This window comes from Ahaetulla prasina, chromosome 6, assembly GCF_028640845.1.
Source record: "Ahaetulla prasina isolate Xishuangbanna chromosome 6, ASM2864084v1, whole genome shotgun sequence".
NCBI lineage: Eukaryota > Metazoa > Chordata > Lepidosauria > Squamata > Colubridae > Ahaetulla > Ahaetulla prasina.
Window position 1 is genome coordinate 69,368,065 of NC_080544.1, and position 13,826 is coordinate 69,381,890.

Consider the following 13,826-nt stretch of genomic DNA (forward strand, 5'->3'; position numbering starts at 1 on the left):
AAATATGTAGAAATTCAACAAAATGCCTGCAGATGCAGTTCTAAAAATCAGTAGAAATGTTTTGCAACTAATATGTTACAAGGATCAAAACTGTTTGTCTCAAGCTGAACAGCCTCCAGATGTGTGGACTACAATTCCTAGAATTTTCAGCAAAGGCCATTCTGGCAAGAAATTTTAGGAGCTGGTCCACATACCTGGAGGACACCCAGCAGAAAGCTGTTCCAACAGAACTCCAAGCACATTGCCTCGTTTTCGGTAGGAAACACAGGAACTTCTTAAATATTTTTTATATTAAAAAGATGTGGTCTTAGTCTTGAGGATCACCGTAATGTCTGCTTTGTGATGTTCTTCCCCGAAAATGTCTTCTTGGTCACATTTATTCTAGCCCACAAACAGCTATCATTACTGTCCTGCCAAGTACATATGTTTTTGCTTGGAACTATTTTTCATGCCTTTTCTACAAGCTCTCCTGCCTGATCACTGGCATTGTAGGTTTTCTTGGTTATGTGTTAGAATGATTTCCAATAGCTGGGCCAAAAAAATTGATTCTAATGTACAGATGGAATAATAGAAAAATATTTGGATGAAAGGGTTGAAATTTACATTAGTATAATCTTAAATATTTTTAAAATAAAACTATTAGTATATGTCAACAGAGATTGTCCATAATATATAAAGACACTTCAAATTTATGTTGGAAATGTGAACAACAAGAAGGAACATTTTATCATCTCTGATGAATGTGTCAAAAGCTAGAAAATTCTGGATTCACATACATTCATTAACTAAAAGAATTTAAAGGTTAATATGAAATTGAAGTCAGATGTTTTTCTTTTAGGATTGATGGACAAACAATTGGAAAAAAGTCATGAAACTTATTTTTATATATAATAACTGCTGCAAGTTTATTATTACATGCACAAATATGGAATGATTTGGCACTACCCACAAATAGAGGAATGATTGTGGCAGGTAGATGATAGAACTTGCTGAGGTGGCTAAATTGACTTCTTTGATCAGAGAAATGATAACATCTACATTAATTGCTGACTGAAGCCCTTTATCGACTTTTTGCTTGAAGCAGAAAATAATGAATTTATGATTTATGCTTTGAGGATTAAATAGATTATAGAAAGAAGAGAGTTATGCTGTAGTAATAGAAGAAGACGTAAACCTATAATAGAACTTATATTTGCTGTAAAGATCAGAAGCTAATTCTTTGCATCTTTTTTCTTTTGTTTCTTTTTTTTAAACTTGTCTCTCCTTTCGTGCATTAGCTTTCTCTTTGATTTCTATCTTCTTCTTTTCTCTTTTTCACTTTATATTAATTTGTATTATTATTACATTTAAAAAATCTTATAAAATTGTATATTGAAAAAATGATTCTGTAAAACCAAGAAAGGATGACAGTGTGTATGTGCATTAATGGTGTGCATGTGTGTATGTGTGTGTGTATGAATTCTCAATTAGAGAATCTGTTCTCGTTCTATCTAAGACAGAAAACAAGCAAATGAAGGAGGAAAAGAAAAGATCCAGATGATCCTCCTCCTCCTTATCATGTGGAGTCATTAACCTGTGTCCTCCTTTGGGACTTTCTTGACACATCTGTATATTTTTGTCTCTCCACAGATTGGCAATGTCATCCTCATCATCTTTGTGAGCTACTTTGGTAGTCGAGTTCATCGACCTCGGATCATTGGCCTGGGAGGTCTGCTATTGGCACTAGGGGCCTTCCTTTTGACTCTTCCGCATTTCCTTTCTGGTCGATATGAATATTCTTCAGCACAAATCAGTATGTAACTTTCTTGAACTCCTTTCTTCTCCAAGCCCTTTGTAGATATTTGAAAGCTTAGTGGAACTGTCCCTACCTTATTTTATTTTATTTTACTTTGCTTTCTTTCCTACCTTCAATTTGGAAGGATCCCCAAATTCTTGATTTGTTCTTGTTAAATCCTGTGTGGTAGTACATGATTTTCCCTAGCAGGTAAGCCTGGAAGGTTAGTTGCATGTTAAAGTAACTTGGCCTTTGGCCATCTTAACTTCCAACATTCCTGCAGGGCTATGTGCAGTCTCTGTGTAATGACTTGTCTACTCTGAGCATGCCAAGCTGGATCAGGACCAGTTGAATCTGAGGCAGTGCAGGTTTTGGGTTTCATTAATTATTGTTCTATATATTGAATTGCTGCTCTGAAAGTATCGGGATTCTTTGATGCTACCGAAATGAATTGAAACTGTCCGCAGATAGAGAAGTAATGGTACTCAGGACATTGCTGCACAGGACATGCTTTTTTTGTGGAAAAGTCTCATAAAAAGAAAATGTTCAATGTATATATGATACAGTATTTTATCTGCATTAAGGAAAAACAACAGTAAAAACAAAAATAAAAAAAAGGAAAGGAACAGAATACATATACATATTTATTTATTTATTTATTTATTTATTTATATTTATTTATTTTGTCACAACAGTATATATAAGCATAAGCATGAAAATAACTATATAATATATAAGCATATATATAAGCATAAGTATGTAATAACTATATTAATTGGATATAATGAAAGGGAACAAAAGGATAGGAACGGTAGGCACGCTTGTGCTCTTATGCACGCCCCTTACAGACCTCTTAGGTATATACATATATGTACATACATATACATACATAGCAATGTAACATAATCATTCATCTGTGTTATTTATCTTTTTTAAACTTAATGCCATAATCGATGATATATAAGCTTACATTGAGATGAAGACTGAAATTAACATTCAAAAGTTGAGATTTGATATAATTATAAAAAAAAAGTGTCTAAGAAAAAATATTACTGCCCTCTCTACTTTAATATTGCTATAGTGCAGTATGTTTTAAACTTCTGTATTATTGCTCTTTTCTATTTAGACTTAAAAGGAAACTATTGATTTAGATATTGATTTGTTACATAGTCAGCTTGGCTTCCGGCATTTCCCACATTTCCTTTTAATATCAGGTAGAAACAAAGAGACTGATGTACTCTACTCAAAAAGAGTTCAACATCTGGTTGGCAGGAGCAATTGTTTCTATTGACATCAGCTGGATTTGATTGCTCGGTTGCCAGGGATTTGGATTCAAATTCTGAATTTGTAAACAGTATGCTATTCATCAAAAAGCAACACAGGATGATGGGTAAGATACCCAGTACTCTTCAACATCTTCATCAATGACTTGGACGAGGGGATAGATGGGAACTCATCAAATTTGCAGATGACACCAAGCTGGCAGGAATAGCCAACACTCCAGAAGATAGGCTCAAGTTACAGAAAGATCTTGACAGACTTGAACATTGGGCGCTATCTAACAAAATGAAATTCAACAGTGAAAAAAGTAAGGTTCTACATTTAGGCCAAAAAAACAAAATGCACCAGTACCATATATGTGGTACCTTGCTCAATAGTAGTACCTGTGAGAGGGATCTTGGAGTCCTAGTGGATAACCATTTAGATATGAGCCAGCAGTGTGCAGCAGCTGTTAAAAAAGCCAACACAGTTCTGGGCTGCATAAACAGAGGGATAGAATCAAGATCACGTGAAGTGTTAGTACCACTTTATAATGCCTTGGTAAGGCCACACTTGGAATATTGCATCCAGTTTTGGTCGCCACGATGTAAAAAAGATGTTGAGACTCTAGAAAGAGTGCAGAGAAGAGCAACAAAGATGATTAGGGGACTGGAGGATAAAACATATGAAGAACGGTTGCAGGAACTGGGTATGTCTAGTTTAACAAAAGAAGGACTAGGGAGACATGATAGCTGTGTTCCAATATCTCAGGGGCTGCCACAAAGAAGAGGGAGTCGGGCTGTTCTCCAAAGCATCTGAGGTAGAACAAGAAGCAATGGGTGGAAACTGATCAAAGAAAGAAGCAACTTAGAACTAAGGAGAAATTTCCTGACAGTTAGAACAATTAATAAGTGGAATGACTTGCCTGCAGAAGTTGTGAATGCTCCAACACTGGAAATTTTTAAGAAAATGTTGGATAACCATCTGACTGAGATGATGTAGGGTTTCCTGCCTGGGCAGGGGGTTGGACTAGAAGGCCTCCAAGGTCCCTTCCAACTCTGTTGTTATGTTATGTTATAATTTATTTAGGAAGCATTGACAGGTACATTCGGCTTCTCCTAAACCTTCTAATCATACATATAATTATGCATTAGTATCTTTTATGCAGACATGATATTTATCTATAAGTATCCAGCAAGTATGCAGGAAAACATTATTCTCATTCCTGGAAGAGGAAATCTGGATATTCACAGTCACTGACAATCACAAGTATAACATCTTACAGCATTTTTTCTTCTACTAGATGAGATTTTTGTTATAACTGTCATTTTACAGAGCCATCTTTATGCACAAACCATGATGGAATAAAATTACTGGAAAGTGCCTTTATAGAAAATGCTATGATGTTGAATATGCTTATGAATTTGGTAAGAAAGATCTTGGCAGAAGATTCAGCAAAAAGGTTATTACCTAGATTGTGGATTTTTATTTACTATGGCTCTGCAAATCTTTCAAAAGATTGCCTCAGAACATATGAAACCATGCATGAATTATCTCTTTTCAAATAATTAGAGAAGCTTAGTCTCTTTCTAAACCTGCACAATTGCTTTGAAAGAGGCTCCCTGTTCTCTCTCTTTCTCTCTCTCTCTCTCTCCCTCCCTCCCTCTCTCTTTTTCTCCCTCTCTCCCTCCCTCTCCCATGCACACGAGCTTCACATTATTCTCAGTAAAATTAAATATCCATTGCATATTAAACTAAGAAAAGCAAAGAAAATTGTATATTATTTCAGTAGAATCTGCATGACACTTAAATGGAGTACAGTAATAAAAAATTTCAGTAGAATCTGCATGACACTTAAACGGAGCACAGTAATAAAAAATTGGCAAGTTGTATGAAGAACCTCCGTGGGTTCTACTCCACTGCAGGCAACAGTTCCAAACTGCTACTGCATGGTGCATTATGGACTATCATTAGTCAAAATCAGGAAAAAAAATTCATCCAAGTGATTGTGCCAAAAAATCTTTAGAAACACAAATTAAGGCTAATTAAGAGGTTATGAAGATGTAATCTGTTCTCTGGAGACAAAGTCATTATATAAAGTTCACTTGTTAATGGTAAAGGCAATAAAGACCTTTCTCAGAAATTCTCGGGGAATTTCTGAGAATTGAGACTGGGCATTTTTTTAGTTATGTTTATTAGAGATATTTAGGCTAAATGATCTTGTGGACCATGCCTTTTTAATAAATATAATATATTCTTAGGTGTATTGATGCATTTTTAAACATAGTTTAAAATGGAATGTATTCATTTTTATAAGTTTGCCTCCAGTATACTTTTCTAAGTAGGGTTGTCTGTTGTTTCTAATGAACAATTCTTAGTTACCATTTAAATGCCATCTGTAGATTCATTTCAATTCCATATGTATATATAAAACATATTTACCTCAATTGTATATGTGTGAGGGCAGTAAACCATTTTCTTTTCCAGAAAGATTGTTTATGATCTCCTCAGAATCTGTTCAGTAAGAGCATTTATACAAACAAACAAAAAAGAAATCATTGGAGTGTATTATTTTTCTCATTTACCTCCAAACAGTTTCAGTTGTAAAAATTGTACTTTGTCATGAAATGTGTCTTAGATATGGTCTTGTGGGAATTGAATTATACAAATAAACATGAATTTTTTATGAAGGCTCCTGCATTCTGGAATTACATCCTGGCCTCCTGTGCTGTAATATTGTTGCTGTAATGAATTTATATGGAAATGTCAGTACAGTGTATTAATTGAATTCCCTTCATTAACTACTCAGCATGTTTTGTTTTGCTCACTTTCACATTCATAGAAGTACACAAACCTGCATGGTGATTCATTAAGTGTTGAAAATTTGTGGTAATATCTGAACTAACAGTGAAAATACAAATAAGAAGACCTAGGTTGTAGGAAAACCGAATGAAGGGCAAGGACATTGTGTGTGTTTTAACTTTGCTTAGTCCAATAATAATTATCCTTTTATCTTTTGATGTGTCTCTGCTTTTCTTCCCTTCCCCCTTAGAAGCGCGGTTCCAAAATTATTTCTGAACGTACCCCTGTAACAATGCTGTCATATCTTGACAGAAAAATGGATGACAGGTACTAATTAAACTAAGGAAGTTTTTAGGTCTGGCAATACTCCAGCAATCCAGGAATGAGAAATCATTAAGCATATTTAAAGATATAATTCACTTTTCATTCTAGCTTGATCTTGCTAGTAGATCCCTGAGATTACAAGAGTTGCAGTTGTTACCACCCATGATGTTGCTGTTGCAAAGGATTATTCTGAATGAGTGTTAGCCAGCATAAGGTGCTTCAGGTGCTTGTGGGAGTTTTTCAGTTTTCTCCCCCTCCTCCTCCAAAACGTTCACTTTCCACTTGTGAGGCCTTTAGATCCCAAATAAAGTTATTGTTCCCCCAGAGCCCCTGTTGTTACCTGAATATGCATACCAATAAACATTGGAAATGTGGCTTGTGCTACCTCCTCAATCCTCATTTTTTCCCCCTGGAACATTGCAATTGATTATGTATGAATAACCTACTGCAGGTTGATTCTCAAGTTTGTTGTTTGCCCATTTTTATATACAGCAGAGGTAGTCCTCAATTTACAACCACAACTAAGCCCCAAAATTAGGTTCCTAAGTGAGAAATTTGTTAAGTGAGTTTTGCCCCATTTTGCGAGTTTTCTTGGCACATTTGTTAAGTGAATCACTGCAATTCTTAAATTAGTAACGTTGTTAATTGAATCTGGTTTCCCCATTGACTTTGCTTATAAGGAGGTTGCAAAAGGGGATCACATGACTCCAGGACACTGCAGTTGTCATAAATGTCAGTCATTTGTCAAGCATCCAAATGTAAATCACATGACCATGGGGATGCCGCAACGATCTTACAGTAAGTTTGAAAAATGGCCATGTCACTTTTTTCAGTGTCATTATAACTTTGAACAGTCACTAAATGAACTGTTGTAAATTGAGGACTACCTGTAGTCAAACAAAAATGCTAACACAGGATTTAATATAAGAAGAGTTAATTTCCAGTGTGTTTCTCTGTAATTATTGTTGATTTTGTTCTAGGTAACCAAAGCAGCCAGTCCAGATTAGAGCTCTGCCAAGGAGGATTTAAGTGTTTGAATGCCACTGTGAATGTCCAGGCAGAGGCCAGTATCATGTGGGGATTAATGATACTTGCCCAACTCTTGGCTGGAATTGGAACAGTCCCTATTCAGCCGTTTGGAATTTCCTATGTGGATGACTTCGCTGAGCCAGACAATTCTCCTTTGTACATAGGTAAATATTTGTTTGAAAGTTGTACTGTAACATCCTTATTGTCTGGTTTGTATTGCTTTAATATCAGTGTGGTGCTGGCTGAGAAGGTATCTGCTAAGCAAACTGTCATGGATGTGTCATTGATGTAGAAGAACTGTTTTTGATGTAACATAAGTCAGGAACATAAACTTCAGTGGTGAAATCAAAATTTTTTTACTACCAGTTCTGTGAGCTTGACTTGGTGGGCATGGCAGGGGAAGGATATTGCACAATCTCCATTCCCACCCCACTCTGGGGCCAGTCATACTGTAGGTATGCCAGTTCTCCAAACTACTGAAAATTTCTGCTACCAGTTCTCCAAACTGCTCAAACTTTCCGCTACTGGTTCTCCAGAACCTGTCAGAACCTGCTGGATTTCACCCCTGATAATCTTGTAATAAAAATCTCTGTCCAGGAAGGCGGTGAGACCCGTATTTAATTATGGAAACTATTGACAACATGATGACAGACTTAAGATCTGTTCCTGTAGGTAATGGCAACTTTTGCCTCATGAACTTGTCTTATCAAAAGAATCTTAAGAAATAAACTTAGAGATTTTCTGCCATAGTATCTGTGGCTATTGACATTTTGTATGGTAAGATTTTTGCAGTTTCATTGCGCACTTGATCCTCCAGAACTGATGTTTTGTGGCCTCTACTGGTAACAGTCTTCTGGCAATTGCCAGATACCAACTCACCGCTGTTTATCCAGCAATTGCAAAATTATATGCTGTATGGTAGCACCAGTGTTGCTACCTCTTTAAAATAACCCACTGCCCTATGCAATGAAGCAGGTTGTCCATCTGTCTGATGATCCTGTGTTTTCTTACTAGATGCAATTTCTGGTAAGCTTAAGCAGGAAAAGAGGAAGGGGAGAAACTGGCAGCCACAAGGCTGACCTACATGCTTAAAGACATGTTGTACAAATGCTTAGACACCAGTCAAACTCTAAATGCTCTTAAGCAATTTTATCACAGGTTTTAATTTGGTATTTGATAATTAAAACAAGGCCTTTGTTTGTTGTTTGGATTCAGTTCAAGGAGGCTTGTTGTTTTTTAACGAGACTGAGACAAAAGGCTTTTCCTCCTCTTAAACCCCCCCTATTTTCAGCCTTTTTAAAAAAATGAATTATAATTGGAAAAAAAATATACCACTCAAAATAATCCACTTTTTTAATTTTTTTCTTTTCAGCAATCTTATTTTCCATCTCAGTATTTGGTCCAGCTTTTGGCTACCTACTTGGCTCTGCAGCATTGAAGATCTTTGTGGATTTTGGACAGGTTAGCCTGAGTAAGTGTTTGGTCTAATTTAGGGAAGCCATGAGCTCTCACTCATAAGCTTTGAATAACCAGTGACCTGGAAATTAAGATACAATCACTCAGAATATGTTCCTGTCTCCATTTGCCACTTGCAGACATATTTTTGAGACATTGTGAAATTCTGTGGTTCTTTGTTCTTGAAGCAAAAAGCCATTTATGCCTTCTTGTAAATAGATGTTCAGAAACAGTAGGAAGTATGTAGATATGTTTAATAGAATATTATTAGAATATTGTTTATATGAATATTAACAAATTGGGAGGAGGTAATTTTGTTGTCACATAATAAAGTACTTTCCCACTTTCCCCCCCCCCCCACTTTCCCACGCATATCCAACTGAAGCTGACAGTCAGTTGGATATGCATATATAAGCTAATCTGGCTTGAATAATGCTTCAAATGAGATATTATTGTGTATTTATGGATAATAGGCATGTGATGTGTTGCCAAGGTTTCAGATCAAATTTACAAAAACCACGTGTCAAGATGGATCCCTTGAATGGAGAGATGGGCTTCCATCTTTTCTTATCCCATTCTCCCCTATCTGATCTAACCATAATATTATTTCTTGATACATCTCTATTATTTATCATGGGATTTCTAGGGAGAAATTCACATTTAATATAATAGGTTTTGTCAAATATGCATTTAATTAAGAATTTGGACTTATAAGCTTATAGTAAGTGTAATGCAACATGTGGATTTCCTTGGGAAATGAGGGGAAAAGATGCTGCATAGCAAAGAATCAGAGAAGAAAGGCAGGAGCCCCCAGTGGCTTAACAGTCAGAGGAAGAAACTTAGAAAGGATCTGCCCTAATTGATCAGGCAGTTAAAAGTAGCACAGAAAGTTTGTGAAGTCAGGTAAATCAGACAGAAAATATAACTTGATGAATCAGTTCTACTTTATTGTAAGGCTAACAGAATGGCTAACAGAATTAACTAATTATGCTAATAATAAAGCTAATTAACAGAATTTTGTAAATCTGAAGGTACAGACTTCAGTTACGTGTGTGTGTGTGTGTGTGTGTAAAGTCTGGGTTACACAGGGTTCTTTCTGTCAGTCCACAGATTTCTTTCTTAGATCCCCATGCGAAAGACATCCAGGCAGACTGGAATTTCAGAATGGTTGCTGACATCTTGTCCTATATTAAGTAAATAAATGAGCTGAGAGCGGGAAGTAGCAATGGATTTCTTTTCATTAGTTTATTTATTTATTTGTCACAAGAATATATATAAGCATAAGCATGAAATAACTATATGATATATAAGCATATATATAATCATAAGTATGTAATAACTATATGGAGTTGGATACAATCAAAGGGGACATTAGGACAGGAACGGTAGGCACATTGGTGCTCTTATGCACGCCCCTTACAGACCTCTTAGGAATGGGGTGAGGTCAATAGTAGATTGTTTTTGGTTAAAGCTTTGGGGATTTTGGAAAGAGACCACAGAGTCTGGTAGTGCATTCCAGGCATTAACAACTCTGTTACTGAAGTCATATTTTCTGCAATCAAGATTGGAGCGGTTCACATTAAGCTTAAATCTATTGTGTGCTCGTGTATTGTTGCGATTGAAGCTGAAGTAGTCTTCAACAGGAAGGACGTTGTAACAGATGATTCTATGGGTTAAACTCAGGTCATGTCAAAGGCGGCGAAGTTCTAAATTTTCTAAATCCAGGATTTCAAGTCTGGTGGCATAAGGTAGTTTGTTGTAATCAAAGGAGTGGAGAACTCTTCTTGTAAAATATTTCTGGACACGCTCAATTGTATTAATGTCCGAAATGAGGTATGGGTTCCAGACAGGAGAGCTGTATTCAAGAATTGGTCTAGCAAATGTTTTATATGCTCTGGTTAGTAGAGTAGTGTTTCTGGAGAAGAAACTATGCAAGATTAAGTTTACAAGTCTTAAAGCCTTTTTTGCGATGTAGTTGCAGTGAGCTTTGGCACTTAGATCATTTGATATAAAAACTCCAAGGTCTTTAACAGGGTGGGGGTCATCAAGTTGCCCCTTAATTATGTCACCTAATTTTGAGTGAGCTAGTCACATCCAGGAAAGTTATACCATTGTCTAAATGGGGTGTGGGCTCTTCTTGTCTGCATGCTTTTTAATGCTAAAGGACAGGAAACCTGGACAGAGCTGGAAAAGTCTGAAGATTGCTATTTATTCCTTCCTGCTCATTAACAATGTGGAGCGACACTTTCTATGCCAGCTTCAGTGATCTGCGGCCTGTTTGAAGCAAGACCTCCTGCTGGGAGGATGTCCGCTCTCAAAATACACTGATTTGAAGTCTCTTCTCTAAGATCCCAGGAGAATAGTGGCCCCAAATGTTGGCCCTATTAAGAAAGCTGCTCTAATTATATTCTTTTCAGAGAAAGGCCAGTTAATATTTCCAGCTATGTTGACTATTTATATTGTTGGCTATAAGTTTAAAAAATCATCAAGTGTCTAGAATTTTTTTTTTAATAGAACGGTTTCTATAATAAATACTGCAATTCCACAAGTGAATCCGACATGCCACATTAGCTCCCTGAACCTCACATTTCAGGTGTAGACTGTTAAAAGTCTGTATTTTAAACAAATGCCTTTCACCATGTGATACTACTAAGTTTCTACCTCACCAGTAGTTCATATTTGGTACCCGGTCCTATAGATAGGTTTTCTTTCAGTTTCCCCATTACTTATGCTTCTTTATTCACAATTCCATTAGAGGATTACTGAATAATAGATAATTGTGGTTGACCATAACTTTAAAGAAGGGGGGATGGGAAACAGGACCACAGATCAGTGGTGAAATATGAACCGGTTTGTTACCGGTTCTCTGGCCGCGCATGCGCACTGCACGCCAAACACATCCGCAGTGCACACCAAAAGCATGCTCTGTGCATGCGCGCATATGCGCAGTACGCGCCAAAAGGAGGCTTGGGAAGGTAAGTAGAACAGCGAGGGGGGGATCAGCTGTGGCATGGATTTTCTAGCAAAGCTAAACCCTGTCAGATTCTCAGAAATACTGGTTCGCCCGAACCAGTAGCTTTTTAAACTGCCGTTTCACCCGAACCGGTAGCTTTTTTTTTTATTATTATCGGTTCATGGGAACCGGTAGTTTTTATCACTACTGATTTGCCTGAATCGGTAAAAAAAGCAAATTGGTAGCATTTCACCCCTACCACAGATCAAATTTGACAGCATTGCTGGCTTTTTTTTTTTAAAGAAATCCTGGGATGGATTGGTTTCTGAGAAAATAGCTCCTAACAATAGAAATAATTTGAAATTCATGGCATTTGGCCACTGAACAAGAAGGATCATATTTTACATATTGGCAGAATTGTAATGTAGCTTCTTGGTAACAAATTGCTTAATGCAGATTTCTCCAATCTGGTACCTTCCAGATACAATGGGATTACAATTCACAAGGTGACTATGGGTCATGCTTCCTGACAATTCGGGGAATTGCAGATCCAGTACATTTGAAAAATGCCAGGTTAGAAGTCTGGTCTGATGACTTCACTTCTTGATATTTGTGATTTGTTTTTCCCTTATGTCTCTTAGAGGATGTAAACTTGACCCCAAGTGACCCACGTTGGATTGGCGCATGGTGGTTGGGTCTTCTTGTTGCTGCTGGTTGTTTGCTACTCTGTTCCATTCCCTATTTCTTCTTCCCTCGATATATGCTGAAAGGGAAGGTAAGTCTCAAGTATTGGATTGGAGACGATCTTGCTAAATTGCCAGTGTCCTATCCATAATGGAATATAGCATGTTACATAAGAGAAGAATACCAATTTACTTCCACTTTGTCAGTGGGAAATGATTATTTAGCAATTTTTTAAAAAATTATAAACTCTCTTTTTTTACTGTCCTGAAACTGCTCTGGTTATTTTAATATATGAATTAAATTCATAGACAAACATCTTGATATACATAACGAAAACAATAGATCTAGAGATAATGAAAAGATAAAAATGATACTACATGTTAGTAATGTATGACTATAACTTGTTGCTGGCAATCCTTATGATTTATATTGATCATCAATTGTGTTGTAAATGTTGTACCTTGATGAACGTATCTTTTCTTTTATGTACACTGAGAGCATATGCACCAAGACAAATTCCTTGTGTGTCCAATCACACTTGGCCAATAAAATTCTATTCTATTCTATTCTAAAGCCATATAGGATTTTATAAATAAAACAAATTTATTTTGACATGGAAGGCAACTGGAAGCCAATGCAGCCAGTGTTGTACAAGGCCACCAGATTTCCAAAATAAGCTTGGATACGGCATTTTGGACATGCTGCAGTTTCAGTAACTCTTTGTTACTCTATATTCCATGACCTTCCAAATGACCTTCTGTTTTCTTACATTAAAAAGCCTTATTTCATTCATCTTTTTCCATCACATTAAACTTTTGCTTTCTGCTACTCGCTTCTTAATAGTCCTTCCTGGCAATTTCAGGTTTTCATGAGGAGTCCCAAAAATGTGGTAATGCTTTAAAACAGAACCTGGAAAAAAATTCACTGGGTCCCCAGCAGTGATTTTTTTTTTTTTTTTAAATTTCTCTTCCATCAGGAAGCATCTGAAGCAGATATCCTGAAGAAGATTGAGAAAACAAAGGCAGAGGAAGAGTCCCTGATGGTTTTTATCAAAAGTAAAGTGATTTTAATGAAAGTGTATTTCCAGTAAAAGTAAATGGTTGTTTTGCTAAATAATTATACCTATTTAGGGGGGAAACAACAAAATATGTACAATAACAACCATCCTGTTCATATTTGTAAGTTTAATATGGATTAATTGTTTGGACAGTTCAAGTCAACCCATACCAGATTTCATTCAATTTTTGTAGCAATATTGAAAAGTAGGATAACTAAAAATAGCTATTTATTTCTTACTCGTTCTATTATGATTTGAGTTAGCCATCTAATCATCTTTCAGCGTTTTTAGGTGACATCATAGTAGCTGGCCTAGCTGGTAGAGGAATTTCAAAGTCTACTCCAATAGACAATAGATACTGCACACTGAATGAAATATGATTGAAAAAAATGCTCTAATAATCATTTAGGCATACTGTACCTTACATCTTACAAAATAGTTTACTAGTTCCAACTCAGCTGTTTGGCACATATGTTCTAATAGGTTGT

At 36.3% G+C, this 13,826-nt stretch overlaps 1 protein-coding gene across 1 annotated transcript in view; it reads left to right on the top strand.

Annotated features, from left to right (window-relative positions):
* The window catches only part of SLCO2A1 (solute carrier organic anion transporter family member 2A1), an 82,210-nt gene that overhangs the window by 50,162 nt on the left and 18,222 nt on the right, over positions 1–13,826 (top strand). Inside the window, exons 3-7 of the mRNA XM_058188432.1 lie at positions 1,630–1,792; positions 7,141–7,353; positions 8,562–8,660; positions 12,239–12,372; positions 13,258–13,336. Coding sequence (XP_058044415.1) covers positions 1,630–1,792; positions 7,141–7,353; positions 8,562–8,660; positions 12,239–12,372; positions 13,258–13,336 — 688 coding nt within the window. The remainder of the gene's footprint in view (positions 1–1,629; positions 1,793–7,140; positions 7,354–8,561; positions 8,661–12,238; positions 12,373–13,257; positions 13,337–13,826) is intronic.